Source organism: Oncorhynchus clarkii, chromosome 3 (assembly GCF_045791955.1).
Source record: "Oncorhynchus clarkii lewisi isolate Uvic-CL-2024 chromosome 3, UVic_Ocla_1.0, whole genome shotgun sequence".
NCBI classification, from domain to species: domain Eukaryota; kingdom Metazoa; phylum Chordata; class Actinopteri; order Salmoniformes; family Salmonidae; genus Oncorhynchus; species Oncorhynchus clarkii.
The window spans coordinates 55,455,576-55,476,085 of NC_092149.1; the positions used below are offsets into that span (position 1 = coordinate 55,455,576).

General features: G+C 45.4%; 1 protein-coding gene across 13 annotated transcripts in view; it reads left to right on the forward strand.

Moving 5' to 3' along the window:
* LOC139398654 (oxysterol binding protein-like 6) overlaps positions 1–20,510 on the forward strand; it is a 61,885-nt gene that overhangs the window by 27,539 nt on the left and 13,836 nt on the right. For 3 of the 13 annotated variants that reach the window (XM_071144555.1, XM_071144563.1, XM_071144556.1), the window contains exons 2-9: positions 4,014–4,306; positions 13,246–13,368; positions 13,544–13,597; positions 14,089–14,202; positions 15,775–16,023; positions 16,683–16,824; positions 17,822–17,925; positions 19,197–19,289. In XM_071144555.1, coding sequence (XP_071000656.1) covers positions 4,151–4,306; positions 13,246–13,368; positions 13,544–13,597; positions 14,089–14,202; positions 15,775–16,023; positions 16,683–16,824; positions 17,822–17,925; positions 19,197–19,289 — 1,035 coding nt within the window. In that variant the 5' untranslated portion in view covers positions 4,014–4,150. The remainder of the gene's footprint in view (positions 1–4,013; positions 4,307–13,245; positions 13,369–13,543; positions 13,598–14,088; positions 14,203–15,774; positions 16,024–16,682; positions 16,825–17,821; positions 17,926–19,196; positions 19,290–20,510) is intronic. The other 10 variants (XM_071144558.1, XM_071144567.1, XM_071144565.1 and 7 more) reach the window with 8 other exon arrangements.

Consider the following 20,510-nt stretch of genomic DNA (forward strand, 5'->3'; position numbering starts at 1 on the left):
ATCAATGCCTTCCTCGTGCAGGAACTGCTGACACACTCCAGCCACATGAGGTCTTGCATTAGGAGGAACCCAGGGCCAACTGCACCAGCATATGGTCTCACAAGGGGTCTGAGGATCTCATCTCGGTCCCTAATGGCAGTCAGGCTACCTCTGGCGAGCACATGGAGGGCTGTGCGGCCCCCCAAAGAAATGCCACCCCACACCATGACTGACCCACCGCCAAACAGGTCATGCTGGAGGATATTGCAGGCAGCAGAACATTCTCCACGGCGTCTCCAGACTGTCACGTCTGTCACCTGTGCTCAGTGTGAACCTGCTTTCATCTGTGAAGAGCACAGGGCGCCAGTGGCGAATTTGCCAATCTTGGTGTTCTCTGGCAAATGCCAAACGTCCTGCACGGTGTTGGGCTGTAAGCACAACCCCCACCTGTGGATGTCGGGCCCTCATACCACCCTCATGGAGTCTGTTTCTGACCATTTGAGCAGACACATGCACATTTGTGGCCTGCTGGAGGTCATTTTGCAGGGCTCTGGCAGTGCTCCTCCTGCTCCTCCTTGCACAAAGGCAGAAGTAGCGGTCCTGCTGCTGGGTTGTTGCCCTCCTACGGCCTCCTCCACGTCTCCTGATGTACTGGCCTGTCTCCTGGTAGCGCCTCCATGCTCTGGACACTACGCTGACAAACACAGCAAACCTTCTTGCCACAGCTTGCATTGATGTGCCATCCTTGATGAGCTGCACTACCTGAGCCACTTGTGTGTGTTGTAAACTCTGTCTCATGCTACCACTAGAGTGAAAGCACCGCCAGAATTCAAAAGTGACCAAAACATCAGCCAGGAAGCATAGGAACTGAGAAGTGGTCTGTGGTCACCACCTGCAGAACCACTCCTTTATTGGGGGTGTCTTGCTAATTGCCTATAATTTCCACCTGTTGTCTATTCCATTTGCACAACAGCATGTGAAATGTATTGTCAATCAGTGTTGCTTCCTAAGTGGACAGTTTGATTTCACAGAAGTGTGATTGACTTGGAGTTACATTGTGTTGTGTTCCCTTTATTTTTTGAGCAGTGTAATTTGTGAAGAATGCAACAAAGATGCAGAATCATCTGGCCATGTGCATAAAGTTCCCTCAGCGCTCACAACAAGCAACCTGACAAAAGTCCCTCTACTTCTATTTGAGGTGAAAATTATGAATCATACACCTTATCGATAGCAACAGCTCATGGTCCTTCTGGAATTAGAAGGTGTTTTTTACTCAATGGAGGAGCATAGTCAGAGAAATGCTGAGGAATGTGTTTCTCGAGCTGTGTATGCTACTGGTTCACCGGTGATGCTCACAGGCAATGTGTATTGGAAGAGATTTCTGAATGTTCTTCGCCCAGCATACACCCCTCCAACCAGACATACTTTATCTACTCATTTGCTGGCTGCAGAGTTAAGAGTTCAAGTGAAAGTCAAGCAAATCATAGAGAAAGCTAACTGTATTGCAATCATCTCTGATGGGTGGTTGAATGTTCGTGGGCAAGGATTCATTAACTACATCATCTCCACCTCTCAACCAGTATTCTACAAGAGCACAGACACAAAGGACAACAGACACACCGGTCTCTACATTGCAGATGAGCTGAAGGCAGTCATCAATGACCTTGGACCACAGTAGGTATTTGCACTGGTGACAGACAATGCTGCAAACATTAAGGCTGTTTGGTCTGAAGTGGAGGAGTCCTACCCTCACATCACACCCATTGGCTGTGGTGCTCATACATTGAATCTGCTCCTCAAGAACATAATTTCACTGAAACAATGGATACACTCTACAAGAGAGCCAAGGAAATGGTTAGGTATGTGAAGGGTCATCAAGTTATAGCAGCAATCTACCTCACCAAGCAAAGTGAGAAGAATAAGAGCACCACATTGAAGCTGCCCAGCAACACCCGTTGGGTGGGGAGTCTCCAAGAAAATTGCCATATCACAGTCTGCCGATATGGACAGCCCCATCAAGAGGATCCTCCTGGATGATGCATTTTGGGAGAGAGTGTTAAGCAGCCTGAAACTCCTGAAACCTATAGCAGTAGCCATTGCACGAATTGATGGAGACAATGCCATCCTATCTGATGTTCAGACTCTGCTTGCGGATGTAAGAGAAGAAATGCGTACTGTCCTGCCCACTTCACTGTTGCTCCAAGCAGAGGAAACTGCAATTATGAAATACATAAAAAAGCATGAAGACTTCTGCCTGAAGCCCATACAAGCCACAGCGTACATGTTTGACCCCAAGTATGCTGGCAAGAGCATCCTGTCTGGTGTAGAGATCAACTAGGCCTATGGTGTCATCACTACCGTGTTTCATCACCTTGGCCTGGATGAGGGCAAGGTTCTTGGCAGTCTGACGAAGTACACTTCCAAGCAAGGGCTTTGGTATGGAGATGCAAATGGCAGTCGTGCCAACATATCTCATCAGCCACCTGGTGGAAGGGACTTTGTGGGTCTGAGGCTCTTTCCCCTGTTGCCTCCATCATCCGCCTCAGTGTGCAACTGGCCCTTGTTTGGGAACACACAAACCAAGCACACAACAGGGTGACCAATACAAGGGTTGAAAAATTGGTGGCCGTCCGGGCAAATTTGAAGCTTTTTGAGCCTGACAACGAGCCATCATCAACAAGGTTGGAAAGTGACAGTAAAGATGAGGCCTCAGAGTCTGATGTTTAAGAGGTGGACATTGAGGAGGTCCAGGGAGAAGACATGGAAGCCTGAGAGGAAGACAACCTAAGCTTTAGTTTCTAGACTATCATTTTACAGCAACAATGTATGTGGAAAATGTTTTATTTTGTTGTTCAGTGAAATCATCCCATGTGAAGATTCAACTCATTTAATAAAAGTTCAATTCGTAACTAAATTGTTTTTAAAATTTCTATTGGATGGATTTAATAATTTGCAATTTTGTCTACTTATGATAAGGTAAAAAGTTTATGTTTCTGTCTCCATATGATATGGTAAATATATCCAATGCAAAAAACATCTACATTTAAAGGGTAATAATATTAATTTGCATATATTTCCATTAATTCTCATATATTCCCGTTTAATTCCCATATATTCCCGTTAATTCCAACAAAGTTTCCACCTTTGAATATACCCCAAAATGTGCAACCCTAGTATTGACTGACCTTCATGTCTTAAAGTAAATAAACTACCTTGTCACAACACAACTGATTGGCTCAAACACATTAAGAAGGAAAGAAATTCCACAAAATTAACTTTTAAGAAGGCACACCTGTTAATTGAAATGCATTCCAGGTGTCTACCTCATGAAGCTGGTTGAGAGAATGCCAAGAGGGTGCAAAGCTGTCATCAAGGCAAAGGGTGGCTATTTGAAGAATCTCAAATCTCAAATACATTTTTATTTAACACTTTTTTGGTTACTACCAAATTCCATGTGTTATTTCATAATTTTGATGTCTTCGCTATTATTCTACAATGTAGAAAATAGTAAAAAATAAAGAAAAATCCTTGAATGAGTAGGTGTTCTAAACCTTTTGACCGGTAGTGTATGTACTCCTTGTAAAACATGTCAGTGTAGATCCCTTAACTATAATAATAAATAAGCTGTATCACTCAGCATTTCACCCAGCTCTAGACGCTACCATGATTAAGGATAATCCGTAATGAATCGTAAATGATGACGTGAGAAAGTTAGAGGGTCAAAGATCATACCCCCGAGACATGCTATAACCTCTCCTGTTATTGGTAATGGTGAGAGGTTAGCATGTCTTGGGGGCATGATCTTTGACCCTCTGTAACGTGCTCTCTCTCTCTCTGCTGTGTGTGCATCTTGCTAGCTGTCACTTAAATGGTGGGGTGCTGAAGCTCAATTGGCTAGAACTCGAATTGCTAGGGTGTGTAGTGTCGTTTAGGCTCTGGGCTGGATGGATGCACAACCGGAAACAGTGATGGGAGGGGTTAACATAACGTAGCCTAACGTCTGTGTGTCATGTCTGTCTCTGTCTGTGCTGCAGATGAGAGGAGCGTGAGCTGGGGAAAGCGTGCTGCAGAGCTGCATCAGATAATGCTGTTTACCCACGTGGCCTGGAGCCGCTGCTGAGGGAGGAACAGCCGAGTCCAGTCAGAAAGCCACAGAGAGGGGAGGGAAGCCATGTCCTACCACCACCACAGGAACCCCAGCCAGAGCAGCCACCGCACCATGAGCGCCGAGGAGAGGTGCTCCACGCCCGTCCACCACCACAAGGCGTCCACGCCCACACACAAAAGCGCCTCGTCCTCCTCCTCGTACCAGCGCGACACCCGCCAGGTAAGCGGCGCCCGCCTCCAGACAGACAGAGCGAGACACAGTCCGCTGTTCTGGGAACAGTGTAGTGGTGTGATTCACTCAATCGGGCTCCCCTGAGACTGTCTCTGGAGCAGCAGACAGACAGAGTGGGACTGACTGGAAGTAACAGCTCCCTGAGCGCAGTCTGTAAGGGCGATCACTGTGAGCTGTGCTATTATGAGGAGGTGATGACTATGCACTGTATGTAACTAGCTATTATCATTCTAGGCGTTTTATGTTGTGCACTGTAGTATGTTGTAGAGTACTGGTGCCAATACCTGGCATTGTGGCTTATCTGTGTCCACTGTTCACCATGTCCTAAGTGGGAGGTATTGTAAACAGTGAATTAGAAACATTCTTTATTTTAAGGGTCAGCTTACAGGGGCTTAAATGTTAGCCCCTTTTGTAAGCGTGTGAAGAGGAAGCCTTTCTACTGTCTCGGTCTGTGAACTGAACTGCCATATCACCGTAGCCATGGAGAAACAGGACACTTATCTGGAATCTCTGACATCACGGCTTTTCCGATGGGGGGGGGGGGGTCGTAAATAATTCATGAGGTAGAGTTAGAAAGCCAAGGCTCGATTGGACCAGTGAACATGTGGCACGCTCTGGTATTCTGTGCTGTGTGGGAGCTACTTCTGCATTCCCGTAACCATGGGAGATTGCTCTCTGAAGAGGAGTGCTTTGGGGAGTTGGTGGAGGAATTGCGGCCTGTACAGTAGCAGTCAGGCTTGCTGCTGAATGAGAGATTTAACCCTTCCTGTGCCTCCTACTCTGTTCCCTGTCGTGCTGTACATGGTGTACAAAGAGACCTTGTGAGCTCTGCGGTCTTCTAGCCTGTTCCCTGAATTCACTCTAATCTAAACAGCATATTGATGTCCCATTCCTACTCCGCTAATTTAATGAGTTTAATTAAAGTAGCAAGCAAGGGAGGTAAGAGGCATGCAAGAAATTAGGCACTTGTCCAATTGATTCACCTTACTCGTCCTTTGTGAGACTGCGATGCCTAGAAAGGTTATTGGCCGATAGTGACTGCTGTTGTATTTCATTACTGTAGTAATTTACTGGGTAGATGCTGTAGATCCAGGGAAGCACCAGAGGATTGTCTACTATAGTAGACAGCTATTGTTGTGTTGAGGCTGGAGGTGGGGCCATGTGGTGGGATTTGTTAATACAGGCTGATCCTGTGTCCTCATTGGCTCCCGAGTTGAAAGGCGCGACCAGGTTCAACCCAGCTCAGTATCGCCATCACCGTAGCGATGCATTAACTCGAGCATCAGGAGTAATCTTTTATAACTCTGTTGCCTCGTTGTTTATGTGGTTAGGGGGTGTAGAAAGAGTATGTGTGTATCAGTGTCTGTATGCGTGTTTACTGCTGTATAAGGGTCACATCCTCCCTAGAGACTCCTGGGGAAGTGGTGCAGACCACAGTCCCAGGGAAAAGACCTTGGTAGGCTTGGCTGGCTGCAGTGTGTTTCAGTGTGCGAGGGAAAGTGAGTACAGTGGCTATTTGTGGGGGAAGCCTTAATGAGATCCAGTCCCTATGGGATCAGTGCATGTCACTTTCTCTTGTGCTGCTGACTACCGTTAGGCACTCTGGACTGGAGACTCTCACAAGTGCAATTAGAGACACCACCTGCAGTGTATAGTACCGACACACTGATTCCGCGCACATCCTACACAGTCATCCCTCTGTGTGTCTAGATAATCACGCAAACCTTTTTCTCTATGCTATAACAACCGTCTGCCGTCTCTTGGTGTGATAAGATGGTTCTGAGGCATGGAGATAAGGAACATGATGAGTCTGAAACGTTTGCTTCCCTTTATGCTTCTGTGGGGGAGCAGGGAAAGTCTTTTGATAGCAGATGACCAGTGGATTTATGGCTGTGGAGAAATCAATGACGTGATTATGAACAGCAGCAGCAGCAGATAGAGGCTGTGTTCATGGTAATGGTCAGAACACATTGATGGAAGATGAAAGGATGACGAAGCGCTGACAATATAATACATCTCCGCCATTGTCACCGTGGCAAAAGTATATCCAATGAAGCCCTTGTTTTGGGTGTCCACTAAGTCCCCTTTAAAAATTTAAAATAAATGTTTAACTGGGTTATCCCATTCCTGGAGAGATACCGTCCTGTAGGTTTTCACTCCAACCCTGTTCCTGGAGAGCTACCGTCCTGTAGGTTTTCACTCCAACCCTGTTCCTGGAGAGCTACCCTCCTGTAGGTTTTCACTCCAACCCTGTTCCTGGAGAGCTACCCTCCTGTAGGTTTTCACTCCAACCCTGATCCTGGAGAGCTATCCTCCTGTAGGTTTTCACTCCAACTCTGTTCCCGGAGAGCTACCGTCCTGTAGGTTTTCACTCCAACCCTGTTCCTGGATAGCTACCCTCCTGTAGGTTTTCACTCCAACCCTGTTCCTGGAGAGCTACCCTCCCGTAGGTTTTCACTCCAACTCTGTTCCTGGAGAGCTACCGTTCTGTAGGTTTTCACTCCAACCCTGTTCCTGGAGAGATACCGTCCTGTAGGTTTTCACTCCAACCCTGTTCCTGGAGAGATACCGTCCTGTAGGTTTTCACTCCAACCCTGTTCCTGGAGAGATACCGTCCTGTAGGTTTTCACTCCAACCCTGTTCCTGGAGAGATACCGTCCTGTAGGTTTTCACTCCAACCCTGTTCCTGGAGAGCTACCCTCCTGTAGGTTTTCACTCCAACCCTGTTCCCGGAGAGCTACTGTCCTGTAGGTTTTCACTCCAACCCTGTTCCTGGAGAGCTACCGTCCTGTAGGTTTTCACTCCAACACTGTTCCTGGAGAGCTACTGTCCTGTAGGTTTTCACTCCAACCCTGTTCCTGGAGAGCTACCCTCCTGTAGGTTTTCACTCCAACCCTGTTCCTGGAGAGATACCGTCCTGTAGGTTTTCACTCCAACCCTGTTCCTGGAGAGCTACCCTCCTGTAGGTTTTCACTCCAACCCTGTTCCTGGAGAGATACCGTCCTGTAGGTTTTCACTCCAACCCTGTTCCTGGAGAGATACCGTCCTGTAGGTTTTCACTCCAACCCTGTTCCTGGAGAGATACCGTCCTGTAGGTTTTCACTCCAACCCTGTTCCTGGAGAGATACCGTCCTGTAGGTTTTCACTCCAACCCTGTTCCTGGAGAGCTACCCTCCTGTAGGTTTTCACTCCAACCCTGTTCCCGGAGAGCTACTGTCCTGTAGGTTTTCACTCCAACCCTGTTCCTGGAGAGCTACCGTCCTGTAGATTTTCACTCCAACCCTGTTCCTGGAGAGCTACTGTCCTGTAGGTTTTCACTCCAACCCTGTTCCTGGAGAGCTACCCTCCTGTAGGTTTTCACTCCAACCCTGTTCCTGGAGAGATACCGTCCTGTAGGTTTTCACTCCAACCCTGTTCCTGGAGAGCTACCCTCCTGTAGGTTTTCACTCCAACCCTTTTCCTGGAGAGATACCGTCCTGTAGGGACGCTAATCTAGCACCTGATTCTAATAATTAGCTGTTTGATAAGCTGAACCAGGTTAGTTGGAGTGAAAACCTTGCTCTCCAGGAACAGGGTTGGAAACCCCTGCACTATACGTTCTTTGCAAGGGTTGGCCCATAGATCCTCCTCTTAATGGGCAATCCATGGGCAATCTGTGTTGGGGGGTAAACCTGCCATCTGTTGCCCTTGTCAATGTGTGAAGTGGAGAGTACAGCAGATACACTACGTATTCCCACCTGCTCCACTATAGGTCAGGCTGCCTTCTGGCACCTAAAGGTTTAACTCAGTGCTTTCTTCCCCTCGCCCTTCCTGCAGCTCTGAGTCAATCATGTTTACTACAGTGAGGCAGTGGAAAAGGCCCAAATGGCACCCTATTCCCTACACACTTGAGTACAAAACATTAGGGACACATGCTCTTTCCATGACAGCCTGACCAGGTGAATCCAGGTGAAAGCTATGATCCCTTTGTTGGGTTTTGATAATATGAAATATACTTATTCATGTCACTGAGGGAGCGAGGGTAATGTGTAATGTTTACATTATGTCAGGATATGTTATTGTTAGCCACCAGGGATCCTATGGGAGGGATCCTCTGGGATGAGAAGAGACACAGCCTGGTACCAAACACCATGACAGCCGCGAGTTGGGGAGGAGTGAGCACTTGGGTCAGAGGTCAGGTCAGATGAAGAACAGGTATCACTAAAGTTCTGTCTAGCAACAGAGATGTATTGGCTGTTCAGATGTGTAGGAGGAGACTCTTCATAGGAGAAAGGGATAAATATCAGTGCTTGTGTGAATATGTCTGTTCAGCTGTTCGACCCTCTGGGATGAATAAACTTGGTTTAAGCTTTCATATTGTCCGTCGAGTTCTTACTCTGATATTTGGAACCTAACACCTTATTGATGCCACTTGTTAAATCCACTTCAATCAGTGTAGATGACGGGGTGGAGACCGGTTAGAGGGATTGTTAAGCCTCGAGACAATTGAGACATGAATTGTGTATCTGTGCCATTCAGAGGCTGAATGGGCAAGACGAAATATAAAAGTGCCTTTAAACGGGGTATGGTAGTAGGCGCTAGGCACAGAAGGTTTGTGTCAAGAACAGCAACGCTGTTGGGTTTTTCCCGCTCAACAGTTTCCCCGTGTGTGTCAAGAATGGTCCACCACCCAAAGGACATCCAGCTAACTTGACACAGCTGTGCGAAGCATTGGAGTCAGCATGGACCAGCATCCCTGTGGAACACTTTCGACACCTTGTAGTCCATGCCCCGACGAATTGAGAGTGTGCAACTTAATATTCGGAAGGTGTTCCTAATGTTTTGTACACTCAGTGTACAATTCTCTATATTCCCTATGGGCCCTGGTCAAAAGTATTGCACTATTTAGGGAATAGGGTGCCATTTGGAATGCAGGCAGTGTTTATATTACCTCACACGGTGTTACATCTCATCAGTAGCGCAGCAACAGCCCAGCCCCTCTCACACTCAGATTTATGGCAAAGCAAAACCCAAGACTGCAGCAAATGACTCTCGTCTCGTTACAATCACATTGGCAGTGATTACCAATGCCTGGCACTTAGGTTGTCTGCTTCTGATCAGCGCTAGGGTCCAATGGGTGCTTAATGTGGTACTTGAATTAACATCCATCGTGATGGGGGATTAGTCACTACGGTGTGGATGTTCCTCTGGCAAATCTCAGCCTGCTACTTGTTGTTGTTCAGGTCGCTGGTGAGTTGCCGTGCTTAGTTGCGAAAGCAAGAGAGATTCGCGACACAAAATCAACATGGTCTCAAGTGTTGTGGTGTCAGCATTGGCGGATTTGAGTTTGTTAGGTGTGCTTCAATACACAGCGAACATACCAAACAAGGCGGGATGTTGCCTAATGCTCAAGCAGCAGTAGTATGCCCTCAATGCGCTGTTGTTACTCTGGGAGTCCCTGGGAAAACAGATGTGTCAGATGAAGCTGCCATAGGAATTCTGCTTCTGCCATGCCGTGTAGGTCTAGATAGTTATAGTCCAGATTTACCCTAATTTGTCCCCAAGGACAGTTGGTCCTTTTCCCTGCTCCTAAAGACCTCACCTGTAGTAACGGTTTGATTCATTGCAGTATTGGAGATGAATGTAGCCTACCACACCACTGTGTACCAATGAAGGATGGTCCCATGAGCTGGTAGTTAGTTACCATTGAAAGATATCAATAGCCTGGACATTTGATAGGTTTATACTCTTTCCATGCTGGTGGATGCATAATGCATTGCAAGCTTTAAAGCAGTGGAATAATCAGTCACGCGTTGGATCCAGTGGATATCATGGCTATTAAATCACAATCCCAGGCAGTAAAACGATTTAGACTACGTTAAAGCGGAAATGAAACATTTTAGGAAGCCAGTGTCCTTTTTAATAATGCTTTATTAGGCCTAGGTCTTCATAAGATAGCCGACTTCATACAAATAAATATACACAGTCCCAGTCAAAAGTTTGGACCCATCTACTCATTCCAGGGTTATTCTTTATTTTTACTATATTCTACGTTGTACAATAATAGTGAAGACATTAAAACTATGAAATAACACATATGGAATCATGTAGTAACCAAAAAGGTGTTAAACAAATCAAAATATATTTTATATTCTTCAAAGTAGCTACCCTTTGCCTTGATGACAGTATTGCATACTGTTTGCATTCTCTCAATCAGCTTCATGAGGTAGTCACCTGGAATGCATTTCAATTAACCTTGTTAAAGGTTTGTTAAAGTTAATTTGTGGAATTTCTTTCCTTCTTAATGCGTTTGAGCCAATCAGTTGTGTTGTGACAAGGTAGGGATGGTATACAGAAGATAGCCCTATTTGATAAAAGACCAAGTCCGTATTATGGCAAGAACAGCTCAAATAAGCAAAGAGAAACGACAGTCCATCATTACTTTAAGACATGAAGGTCAGTCAATCCGGAAAATTTCAAGAACTTTGAAAGTGCAGTTGCAAAAACCATGAAGCACTATGATGAAACTGTCTCTCATGAGGACCGCCACAGGAAAGGAAGACCCAGAGTTACCTCTGCTGCAGATGATAAGTTCATTAGAGTTACCAGCCTTAGAAATTACAGCTCAAATAAATGCTTCACAGAGTTCAACTAACAGACACATCTCAACATCAACTGTTCAAAGGAGACTGTGTGAATCAGGCCTTCGTGGTCGAATTGCTGCAAAGAAACCACTACTGAAGGACACCAATAAGAAGAAGAGACATGCTTGGGCCAAGAAACACGAACAATGGACATTAGAGCAGTGGAAATCTGTCCTTTGTTCTGATGTCCAAATTTGAGATTTTTGGTTCCAACCGCCGTGTCTTTGTGAGACACAGAGTAGGTGAACAGATGATCTCTGCATGTGTGGTTCCCACTGTGAAGCATGGAGGAGGAGGTGTGATGGTGTGGGGGTGCTTTGTTGTTGACACTGTCTGTGATTTATTTAGAATTCACGGCACACTTAACCAGCATGGCTACCACAGCAATCTGCAGCGATGCTACATCCCATCTGGTTTGGGCTTAGTGGGAAGGAGAGTGATGTAGTGCTGCATCAGATGACCTGGCTTTCACAATCGCCCGACAACCCAATTGAGATGGTTTGGGATGAGTTGGACCGCAGATGGAGGGAAAAGCAGCCAGCAAGTGCTCAGCATATGTTGGAAAAGACTGTTGGAAAAGCATTCCAGGTGAAGCTGGTTGGGAGAATGCCAAGAGTGTGCAAAGCTGTCATCAAGGCAAAGGATGGCTACATTTTTGGTTACTTCATGATTCCATGTGTTATTTCATAGTTTTGATGCCTTCGCTATTATTCTACAATGTAGAAAATAGTAAAAAAAAATAAAGAAAACCCCTTGAATGAGTAGGTGTGTCCAAACCTTTGACTGGTACTGTATATACTTTGATCTTTGGGTTGTTCGAATCTTGAGAGGATGTTGAAGTAAATAAACCTGCTGTCCTCTGTTGCAGTATGAGCAAGCTTTTATTTAATGTGGTGTAGATGTATTTCTTTAGAAGTGAGAGAATGACTCATGACCATTATTTTAATAATAATAATAAACTACACAGGGAAGTTGTTTTAGTGAACTGAGGCTTTGCTCTTGTTCTTTGTCTATCAAGCACAATCAGGGAGCTGGAAGCCTGATTACTGTGTATTGGGACAACAAAGTTGTATATTATTGGAGCAACCTCAATCCATCTATCCTCCAACATTGTGAGGATACAGATTTAGTGGTTATGATGCATTCATTCCTCTTCATATTCAAGCGTAATGGGAGCAAGTATGCAAACGTTTCTGAATTAACCTCTTCGGAAGCATCTCGTTTTTTGAATTAATTTCTTTGGAAGGTGAGTTGAACTTTTTAAATAGAGGGCTTGGAATGGCCTACTTCTCCTCCCAGGCTGCTATGGTGACTGAACTGGGGCAGACCAGAACAGAATACCAGCTGTAGTCTCTGGCTTTCTGCACTGGGCTGGTTAAAAAGCTGGTTGTTACACACTGAAGTCAAGTCTACTTTGCCATATTTATTAGGCCGTCCAATGTTGTTCTCTCTCACACACACACACACACACACACACACACACACACACACACACACACACACACACACACACACACACACACACACACACACACAGAGAGAGAGAGAGGCCCACACATAGAAACAGACACAGAGAGCGAGAGGAGGTTGTTGCAAGGTGAGAGGTGTATTTTTGTCCACAACAGTGCAGCAGCCAACAGTTTGTTTTGCCCTGGGTGTTGTGTGTGTGGTTATAGCCACATGACCCTTCATGGCCTATAGTAATCCCTGGGTGTTGAGTGATGCCTCACCTTGTCATGCACACACGCAGAAACACACACACACACACACACACACACACACACACACACTGGGCTGTCAGCGCTGCAGGGGACTCTTATTAGGCAGATAATAATGTTTCCGTATTCAGCTGTAACCTCACCTGACCATCGCCCGACCCACACAGCCCAGTGGGGATTCTCCCGGGTCTCTGTCTTATAGTGGGACACTTCTGCCCTGTCATACGTATCCTTACCTGACCCCATCCCTCCCTCCACTCCAGAGGAGGCCTGTGATTTGCAGAGCCAACAGAAACAGGAGAGCAGACTAAGGGAAAGCTAATGGAGTGGAAATGCTGAGAGGGCTACAAGATACTCAATCGGGCAGTATTTCTGTAAATAGTTAGACAAAATGCCCAGTTCGATGTAATATACTGTAGTATACTAGTAGTATTTCTGTTATAGCTGGTAGTATCTATTATTCATACTGTTTACAGGTAGAATGCGATGCGGCCAAGGCCGGGGGCGTTTCTTGACTGTGTTCCCTGACCCTGGAGAAGTGAACAGATGAGTTCCGTCACGGCTCTGTTTTTCTCTCCATCCCTAGGAGGCAGACAGCTGGGAAATCATTGAGGGACTGAGAATCGGTCAGAGCAACGTCCAGAGGCCAGATAAACACGAGGGCTTCATGTTGAAGAAGCGAAAATGGCCGCTGAAAGGCTGGCACAAGGTAGGGCTTAACGACCGAGTGGGACACAAAACTGTTTACTTGTTTTCATCGATTTCCTTGTTTGCGAAACCCTTCAGAAAAGTCACCAAACACAATTCTCAAAAGGACATATATTTCTAGAGACAAGTGCTGCTAGTCACCAACTCAATGTTTTGTTGTTGTTGTTTTTCCAAAGCGTTTTTTTGTCCTGGACAATGGGATGCTGAAGTACTCCAAGTCGCCCATTGATGTGAGTAACCCTGACTAGTAGCCACGGGGCAGAGACCGAGGGCAGCCTCGCTTGGCATGGCTGTGGCACCATGGTGACTCAGCAGAAACACCCCCAGGGTCACTCTGCCCATTGTGTTTCAGCTGCCCAAGTCAGCCTGCAGGAAATCTTCCAAATTACTGGCTAAACTGCTGCGTCCACACGAATCAGATGTGTACAAAGGGCCCTTCCTTTCACAGGGCTTCCTGGAAGCAGCCATGTTCTTGTCAGCCTTGATCTCTTTGAACCGAACTGGCAAACTAGCCTCAATGCATGATGTTGCGTAATAGTGCTGAATCACATGATGATTACTTTTGAATAAGACTTTAGAGACAAGTAGGTCTGTAGCTTTCCATCGTGATGCTCTTTTCTTTTTCTTCCCCTTAAGATTCCATTTATTTACACAGCAACAATGAGTGATCACACCTGCTTACATGACATACGTTGACTTCTGTTAAACTCTCTTCTCTAAGATTCAGAAAGCCAAACTGCATGGCTGCATTGATGTGGGTCTGTCAGTCATGTCCATCAAGAAGAGGGCCCGCCGCATTGACTTGGACACAGAGGAGCATATCTACCACCTCAAAGTAAGCTTCATTGTGACCGAGATAGAAATGATGGATGATATAGGCTAAGTTAGGAAGAGGACAATTTCTACACTTAGCAAAAATGTAACCATTTCAAAGATTTTGCTGTTTTACAGTTCATATAAGGAAATCAGTCGATTGAAATAAATTAAATCTATGGATTTCACATGGCTGGGCAAGGGCCACCCACTTGGGAGCCAGGCCCACCTAGTGGGGAACCAGGCCCAGCCAATCAGTTTTCCCCACAAAAGGACTTTATCTTTACAAAGGATAAAATGCTCACTAACAAGGATGCACAACATCTGAGAAAAGTAAGCTTTTTGTCCATATGGAACATTTCTGGGATATTTTATTTCAGCTCATGAAACATGATACCAACACTTTACATGTTGCGTTTATATTTTTGATCAATATATGTAAAAGATATGGACACCTCTTCAAATTAGTGGATTCGGCTATTTCAGCCACACCCGTTGCTGACAAGTGTATAAAATCGAGCACACAGCCATGCAATCTCCATAGACAAATATTAACAGTAGAATGGCCTTATTGAAGAGCTCAGTGATTTTCAATGTGGCACCGTCATCGGATGCCACCTTTCCAAGGTGTGTCAAATTTCTGCACTATGTAAGTGCACACAAGCCTAAGATCACCATGATCTTAGGCTTCACCAATGCCAAGCGCCGGCTGGAGTGGTGTAAAGCTCGCCGCCATTGGACCCTGGAACAGTGGGAACGCCTTCTCTGGAGTGATGAATCACGCTTCCCCATCTGGCAGTCTGACGGACAAATCTGGTTTTGGCGGATGCCAGAAGAACGCTACCTGTCCAAATGCAGAGTGCCAACGGTAAAGTTTGGTGGAGGAGAAATAATGGTCTGGGACTGTTTTTCATGGTTCGGGCTAGGCCCCTTAGTTCCAGTGAAGGGAAATGTTAACGCTACAGCATACAATGACATTTTAGACGATTCTGTGCATCCAGCAGTTTGGGAAAGGCCCTTTCTTGTTTCAGCATGACAATGCCCCCCCGTACGTACACAAAGCGAGGTTCATACACAAATGGTTTGTCGAGATCGGTGTAGAAGAACTTGACTGCACAGAGCCCTGACCTCAACCCCATCGAACTCCTTGGGGATGAATTTAAACGCAGACTGCGAGCCAGGCCTAATCGCCGAACATCAGTGCCCGTCCTCACTAATGCTCTTGTGACTGAATGGAAGCAATTCCCTGCAGCAATGTTCCAACATCTAGTGGAAAGCCTTCCCAGAAGAGTAGAGGCTATTATAGCAGCAATTGGGGGGACCATATTAATGGCCATGATTCTGGAATGAAATGTTCGACGAGCAGGTGTCCACATACTTTTGGTCATGTAGTCTAGGTAGAGTAGCCTACATAAGCATTTCACTGTTGGTCAACACCTGTTGTTTACGAAGCATGTGACAAATAACATTAGATTGGATTTACTGTGTCATCACTCTGCATTTGCATTATTCAAAGACTATGCCCTTTCCTCTCCTTCTCACGTCTCTTCTATTTTATTCCTTTCCTTTCCCCTCTTCTCTTCTCTCTTCCCAGGTCAAGTCTCCAGACATCTTTGACTCCTGGGTGGTCAAGCTGCGCCACCACCGTCTCTACCGGCAGAACGAGATCGTCCGCTCCCCCCGAGACGCCACCATAAGGACGTTCCCTCCCCCTGCCACCACCGAGTCCCCCATCCCACACCCCCACCCTCAGCCAGCCCCCACCCCCATTGCGGGACAACATGACGTAAAGGTGGGCCTCTCTTCCCTGGCGGTTACCTCGGCACAGTTGTTCTCTGCTGTGGTAAGCTGAACTTTTACGTCTGTCTGACTCAGGTTGGCTTTACATGGTGGTAGTGGCCCTCATACAACGCTGTTAACGTTTCAATATACAGCCACTCAACATTTTAATTTGTGACGGGGTTCTAACAACCCTGCTCGGTTACTGAGCTAATTATAAGACTAATGGCACTGAATCCCCCAGGGAGGGGAGAGTCTCTGGCAGACTCAGGTTATTAGGATTCATCAAACAAACCTGTATTCAGAGCAGCTGGGCCTGGGTCTCGGCCTGCGCGCTACGGGCTCTTACTGATCAGCACTCTCACAGGACGTGAGTCAATAAAGATCTGTGGCTTTGAAGTGGTGAGGATGCAGAAAATCTTTACTGTTCTGAGTAGGAAGTCTTTGGTGATTTGGACATGCTATATCTCCTGTCCTTTGCTTCACAGTTTCTATTCTCATTTCTCTTAGAAAGCAAGAATTCTATTCTAATTTCTCTTAGAAAGAATGATTTCTGTTAGAATTTATTTTAGAAAGCATGAATTCTGTTCGAATGTGTCTCGGAAAGCAGGAAACGTACATGTTTCTCTCACATCTGGTGTGTGTTATTCAGAAGGTATACATACTGTATGTCTGAGGTGTGTTTACTAACCCAACCCCTGTGTCTCTATCCCTGTCCTCCAGCAGCCCAAACCCACCACCCTTCCATCATGGCAGTCCCCCCCAGTCCCTAGCAGCAGCAGCCTGCCGGCCTCCTACAGTAACGGACAGAGCAAAGTGGCCGCATGGCTTCAGGAGTCGGAGGAGATGGACAAGTGCACAGAGGGTAAGTGCTCTCTTCCTACCATCGCTGCTGTGAAACATCCATCTATTAAATCGGGATGATAAGGATCAGCAATATATTTCCCTTTCCCTGCCAACATTGAAAGATTTACTGTATTATTCATTTGATGGGATATTCTCCTCATGCCCATGTCTGATTTACAATAGCTCCTGATAGTAGCAACTAGGGTTGCAAAAGGAGGGTATATTACTGGAAACTTTAAAAGTTTACCAGTAAACTACCAGAATTTTTGAATCTTTCAAGGATTTTATGTAGTCTATCACAATACGTCTAGTGGCCCTTTTGGGTAGTTCAGATTATCACAGGCGTCTAATTATCTCTGGCTTTACAAACATGTCAAATGTATGAAAGAATTCAGATTTTCAAATAAAAAAAGAGAATATCAAAGCTGTAAAACATAAATATTAACCATCAACTTAATGAACACCATTTAGTGTTTAATATAAGGGTTTCAGTGTTAAATATCCTTATTTTTCTTTTACACTATTATTTATTTTACTATGTCAATATGTATTTGTTGTCTATGTTGTGTAAAAAGTCAATAATTGGACGAGTTGCAGAAGTAATTGAAAATAATGCCATTGTTGATTAGATTATTTGGCTGTTTTCTCTTGAACCATATGGTTGATCGACTGGAAACTCATGGACAATACTAATACTGTATATTCATTGAAAAAAAATAAAGTTAATCAAGTATAAATGACAAAAGTTACGATAGATTGCCATTGACTTGCTGTTAATTACCAAAATGTCTGAAGATTCCGGTAACATTAGTAAATTACCGGTACCTTTTGCAACCCTAGTAGCAACTGCCTGTCATATTATTCCACTTTGTTACTTAAACTAATGAGGATATTTGTTTTTCCATAATGGTTCTCTCATTTGTTAAACACAGCAGTGGTGGAAAAACGATGAGTCACGTTGTGTCAGACGTGGTCTTCCAGTGTGTGACACATTGCCTTGTGTTGCTTCTTCCCAGAGCTCGCCCGCTGCCAGTCCAGCCTGATAGAGCTGAGCAAGTTACTGCAGAGCCTGGAGATCTTACAGAGGACCCAGTCGGCTCCTAATTTCACTGACATGCAGGTAACACACACACAGACAGACACACACACACAGACACACACGCACATAGCAAGAAGTAGGGAGAGTTTAATCTTAGCACAGCAGTGGCTGAGTGTGGGGGGGGGGGGGGGGGGGGGGCTGTTACTCTAATGGATGGAGGTGTGTATCTCTGGGCCTCATGGTCAGTCTGTGTGAGGCCCAATCCGTTTCCAACACAGCCTTCATCTCTGTCACTGTACATCGACACACTCTAATAGACTCACATAATTCATTGTTGCTTTCCAATCGATGTATAACAAATTGCATTTGATTAAGAGCATACATCAACGTTTGAATGTTTGCCATTTGCTTTGAATCGTTACATTTCATTAAGAGAAAGAATTTTTCATTAAGATAAAGTTATTTTTTTACTCAATTGTGTGGAGACGATCCCATCCTCAATTTCATAGCTAACAATGTGTGGGTTGCCTACCGGGTGGCGCAGTGGTTAAGGGCGCTGTACTGCAGCGCCAGCTGTGCCACCAGAGACTCTGGGTCCGCGCCCAGGCTCTGTCGTAACCGGCCGCGACCGGGAGGTCCGTGGGGCGACGCACAATTGGCCTAGCGTCGTCCGGGTTAGGGAGGGCTTGGCCGGTAGGGAAATCCTTGTCTCATCGCACACCAGCGACTCCTGTGGCGGGCCGGGTGCAGTGCGCGCTAACCAAGGTTGCCAGGTGCACGGTGTTTCCTCCGACACATTGGTGCAGCTGGCTTCCGGGTTGGATGGCGCTGTGTTAAGAAGTAGTGCGGCTTGGTTGGGTTGTGTATCGGAGGATGCATGACTTTCAACCTTCGTCTCTCCCGAGCCCGTACGGGAGTTGTAGCGATGAGACAAGATAGTAGCTACTAAAACAATTGGATACCATGAAATTGGGGAGAAAAATGGGTAAAACAAAAAACACAACAAAAAAACAACAATGTTAACTGTCATTGCTGCTACGTTTTCTGGCATCATTGCTGCTATGTTATCCGGCATCATTGCTGCTATGTTATCTGGCATCATTGCTGCTACGTTTTCTGGCATCATTGCTGCTATGTTATCTGGCATCATTGCTGCTACGTTTTCTGGCATCATTGCTGCTATGTTATCCGGCATCATTGCTGCTATGTTATCTGGCATCATTGCTCCTATGTTATCTGGCATCATTGCTCCTATGTTGTCTGGCATCATTGCTTCTCTCTTAGTGATGATGCAACCTTTGCTTGTCTTATTAACCACCTCTCACATATTCTGATCCGTGTTTGTTATGTAGAGCAATTGTGTAGACATGTCAAAGAAAGACAAGCGCATGAACAGAAGATGGAGAACAAAAAGTGTCGGCAAAGATGCAAAATTGCAGCTTCAGGTACCTCTTATTTCTTAGATATCCAGTCTCTCTCTTTTTCTGTCTCACGCACACACATAGCTCTTTGGAATTGTTTCTGGTTTAGTAGCCTCCATACAAAATGCCCCAGACGCATTCAAGGCAGTCTTCCTGTGTCCGAACGCCCTCATTGTGCTGCCCTCTGCTTTTTCTTATATTGACTAAATTCCCCCTATTTACTTTTAACACTCTCTACTGCTTTGGGAAAAGGCTAGTCATGCTTTGAATTCATATAACGCTCCGTTTTTTTAAACTGTTCCAATGGCCGATTTGCAACAACAGACCGTTTAAAAGCCTTTTCCTTCATGATACTGAGTTCTTATCACTACGGGTGTTCTGGTAGATTATGTAGCCCAGAACCAACCGTTTCCTCACCAGCAGCCCTCTGGGATACGTAGTGTTGATGAACGAGTGAGTCATCAGTCCAGGAGAAACAAGGGGAAAGGTTTTTTTCCTTGTTTTATGGTTTATTTATAGCTGAGGAACATGAAAAGAACATTGGTTGGAACAAAGCCTCTGATTCAACTGTGCCTCACTGTCTCCAATGACTTGGCAGACTTGGTGTGATTTATAGAGGGATGTAAACAAACATACAAGTGTGCGTATCTATCTATTATTTACTATCAGTCTGTGTGCTCAAATATTTAGCTGAAGAGACAGCAGAAGGGTATATAAGGAGCCAGAACTTGAGCTGAATCTGGACCCATTCAGTCCTTTCTGTAGACACATAACTTGGCCCACATTCCCACCACCTACAGGGCCTTCAGAAAGTATTCATACCCGTTGACTTAATCCACATTTTGTTGTGTTACAGCCTGAGTTCAAAATGGATGAAATAAAAACAATTCTCACCAATCTGGGTTTGTGTTTTAGGTTGTTGTCCTGCTGAAAGGTGAATTTGTCTTACAGTGTCTGTTGGAAAGCAGACAACCAGGTTTTCCTCTGGGATTTTCCCTATGCTTGTAGCTGTATTCCATTTATTTTTATCCTATAAAACTCCCTAGGCCATGCCAATGACAAGCATTACACATAACATGATGCAGCCACCACCATGGTTGAAAATATGAAGAGTGGTACTCAGTGATGTGTTGTGTTGGATTTGCCCCAAACATAACGCTTTGTTTTCAGGACAAAAAATTTATTTGGCACATTTTTTGCAGTATTACTTTAGGGACTTGTTCCAAACAGGATGCATGTTTTGGA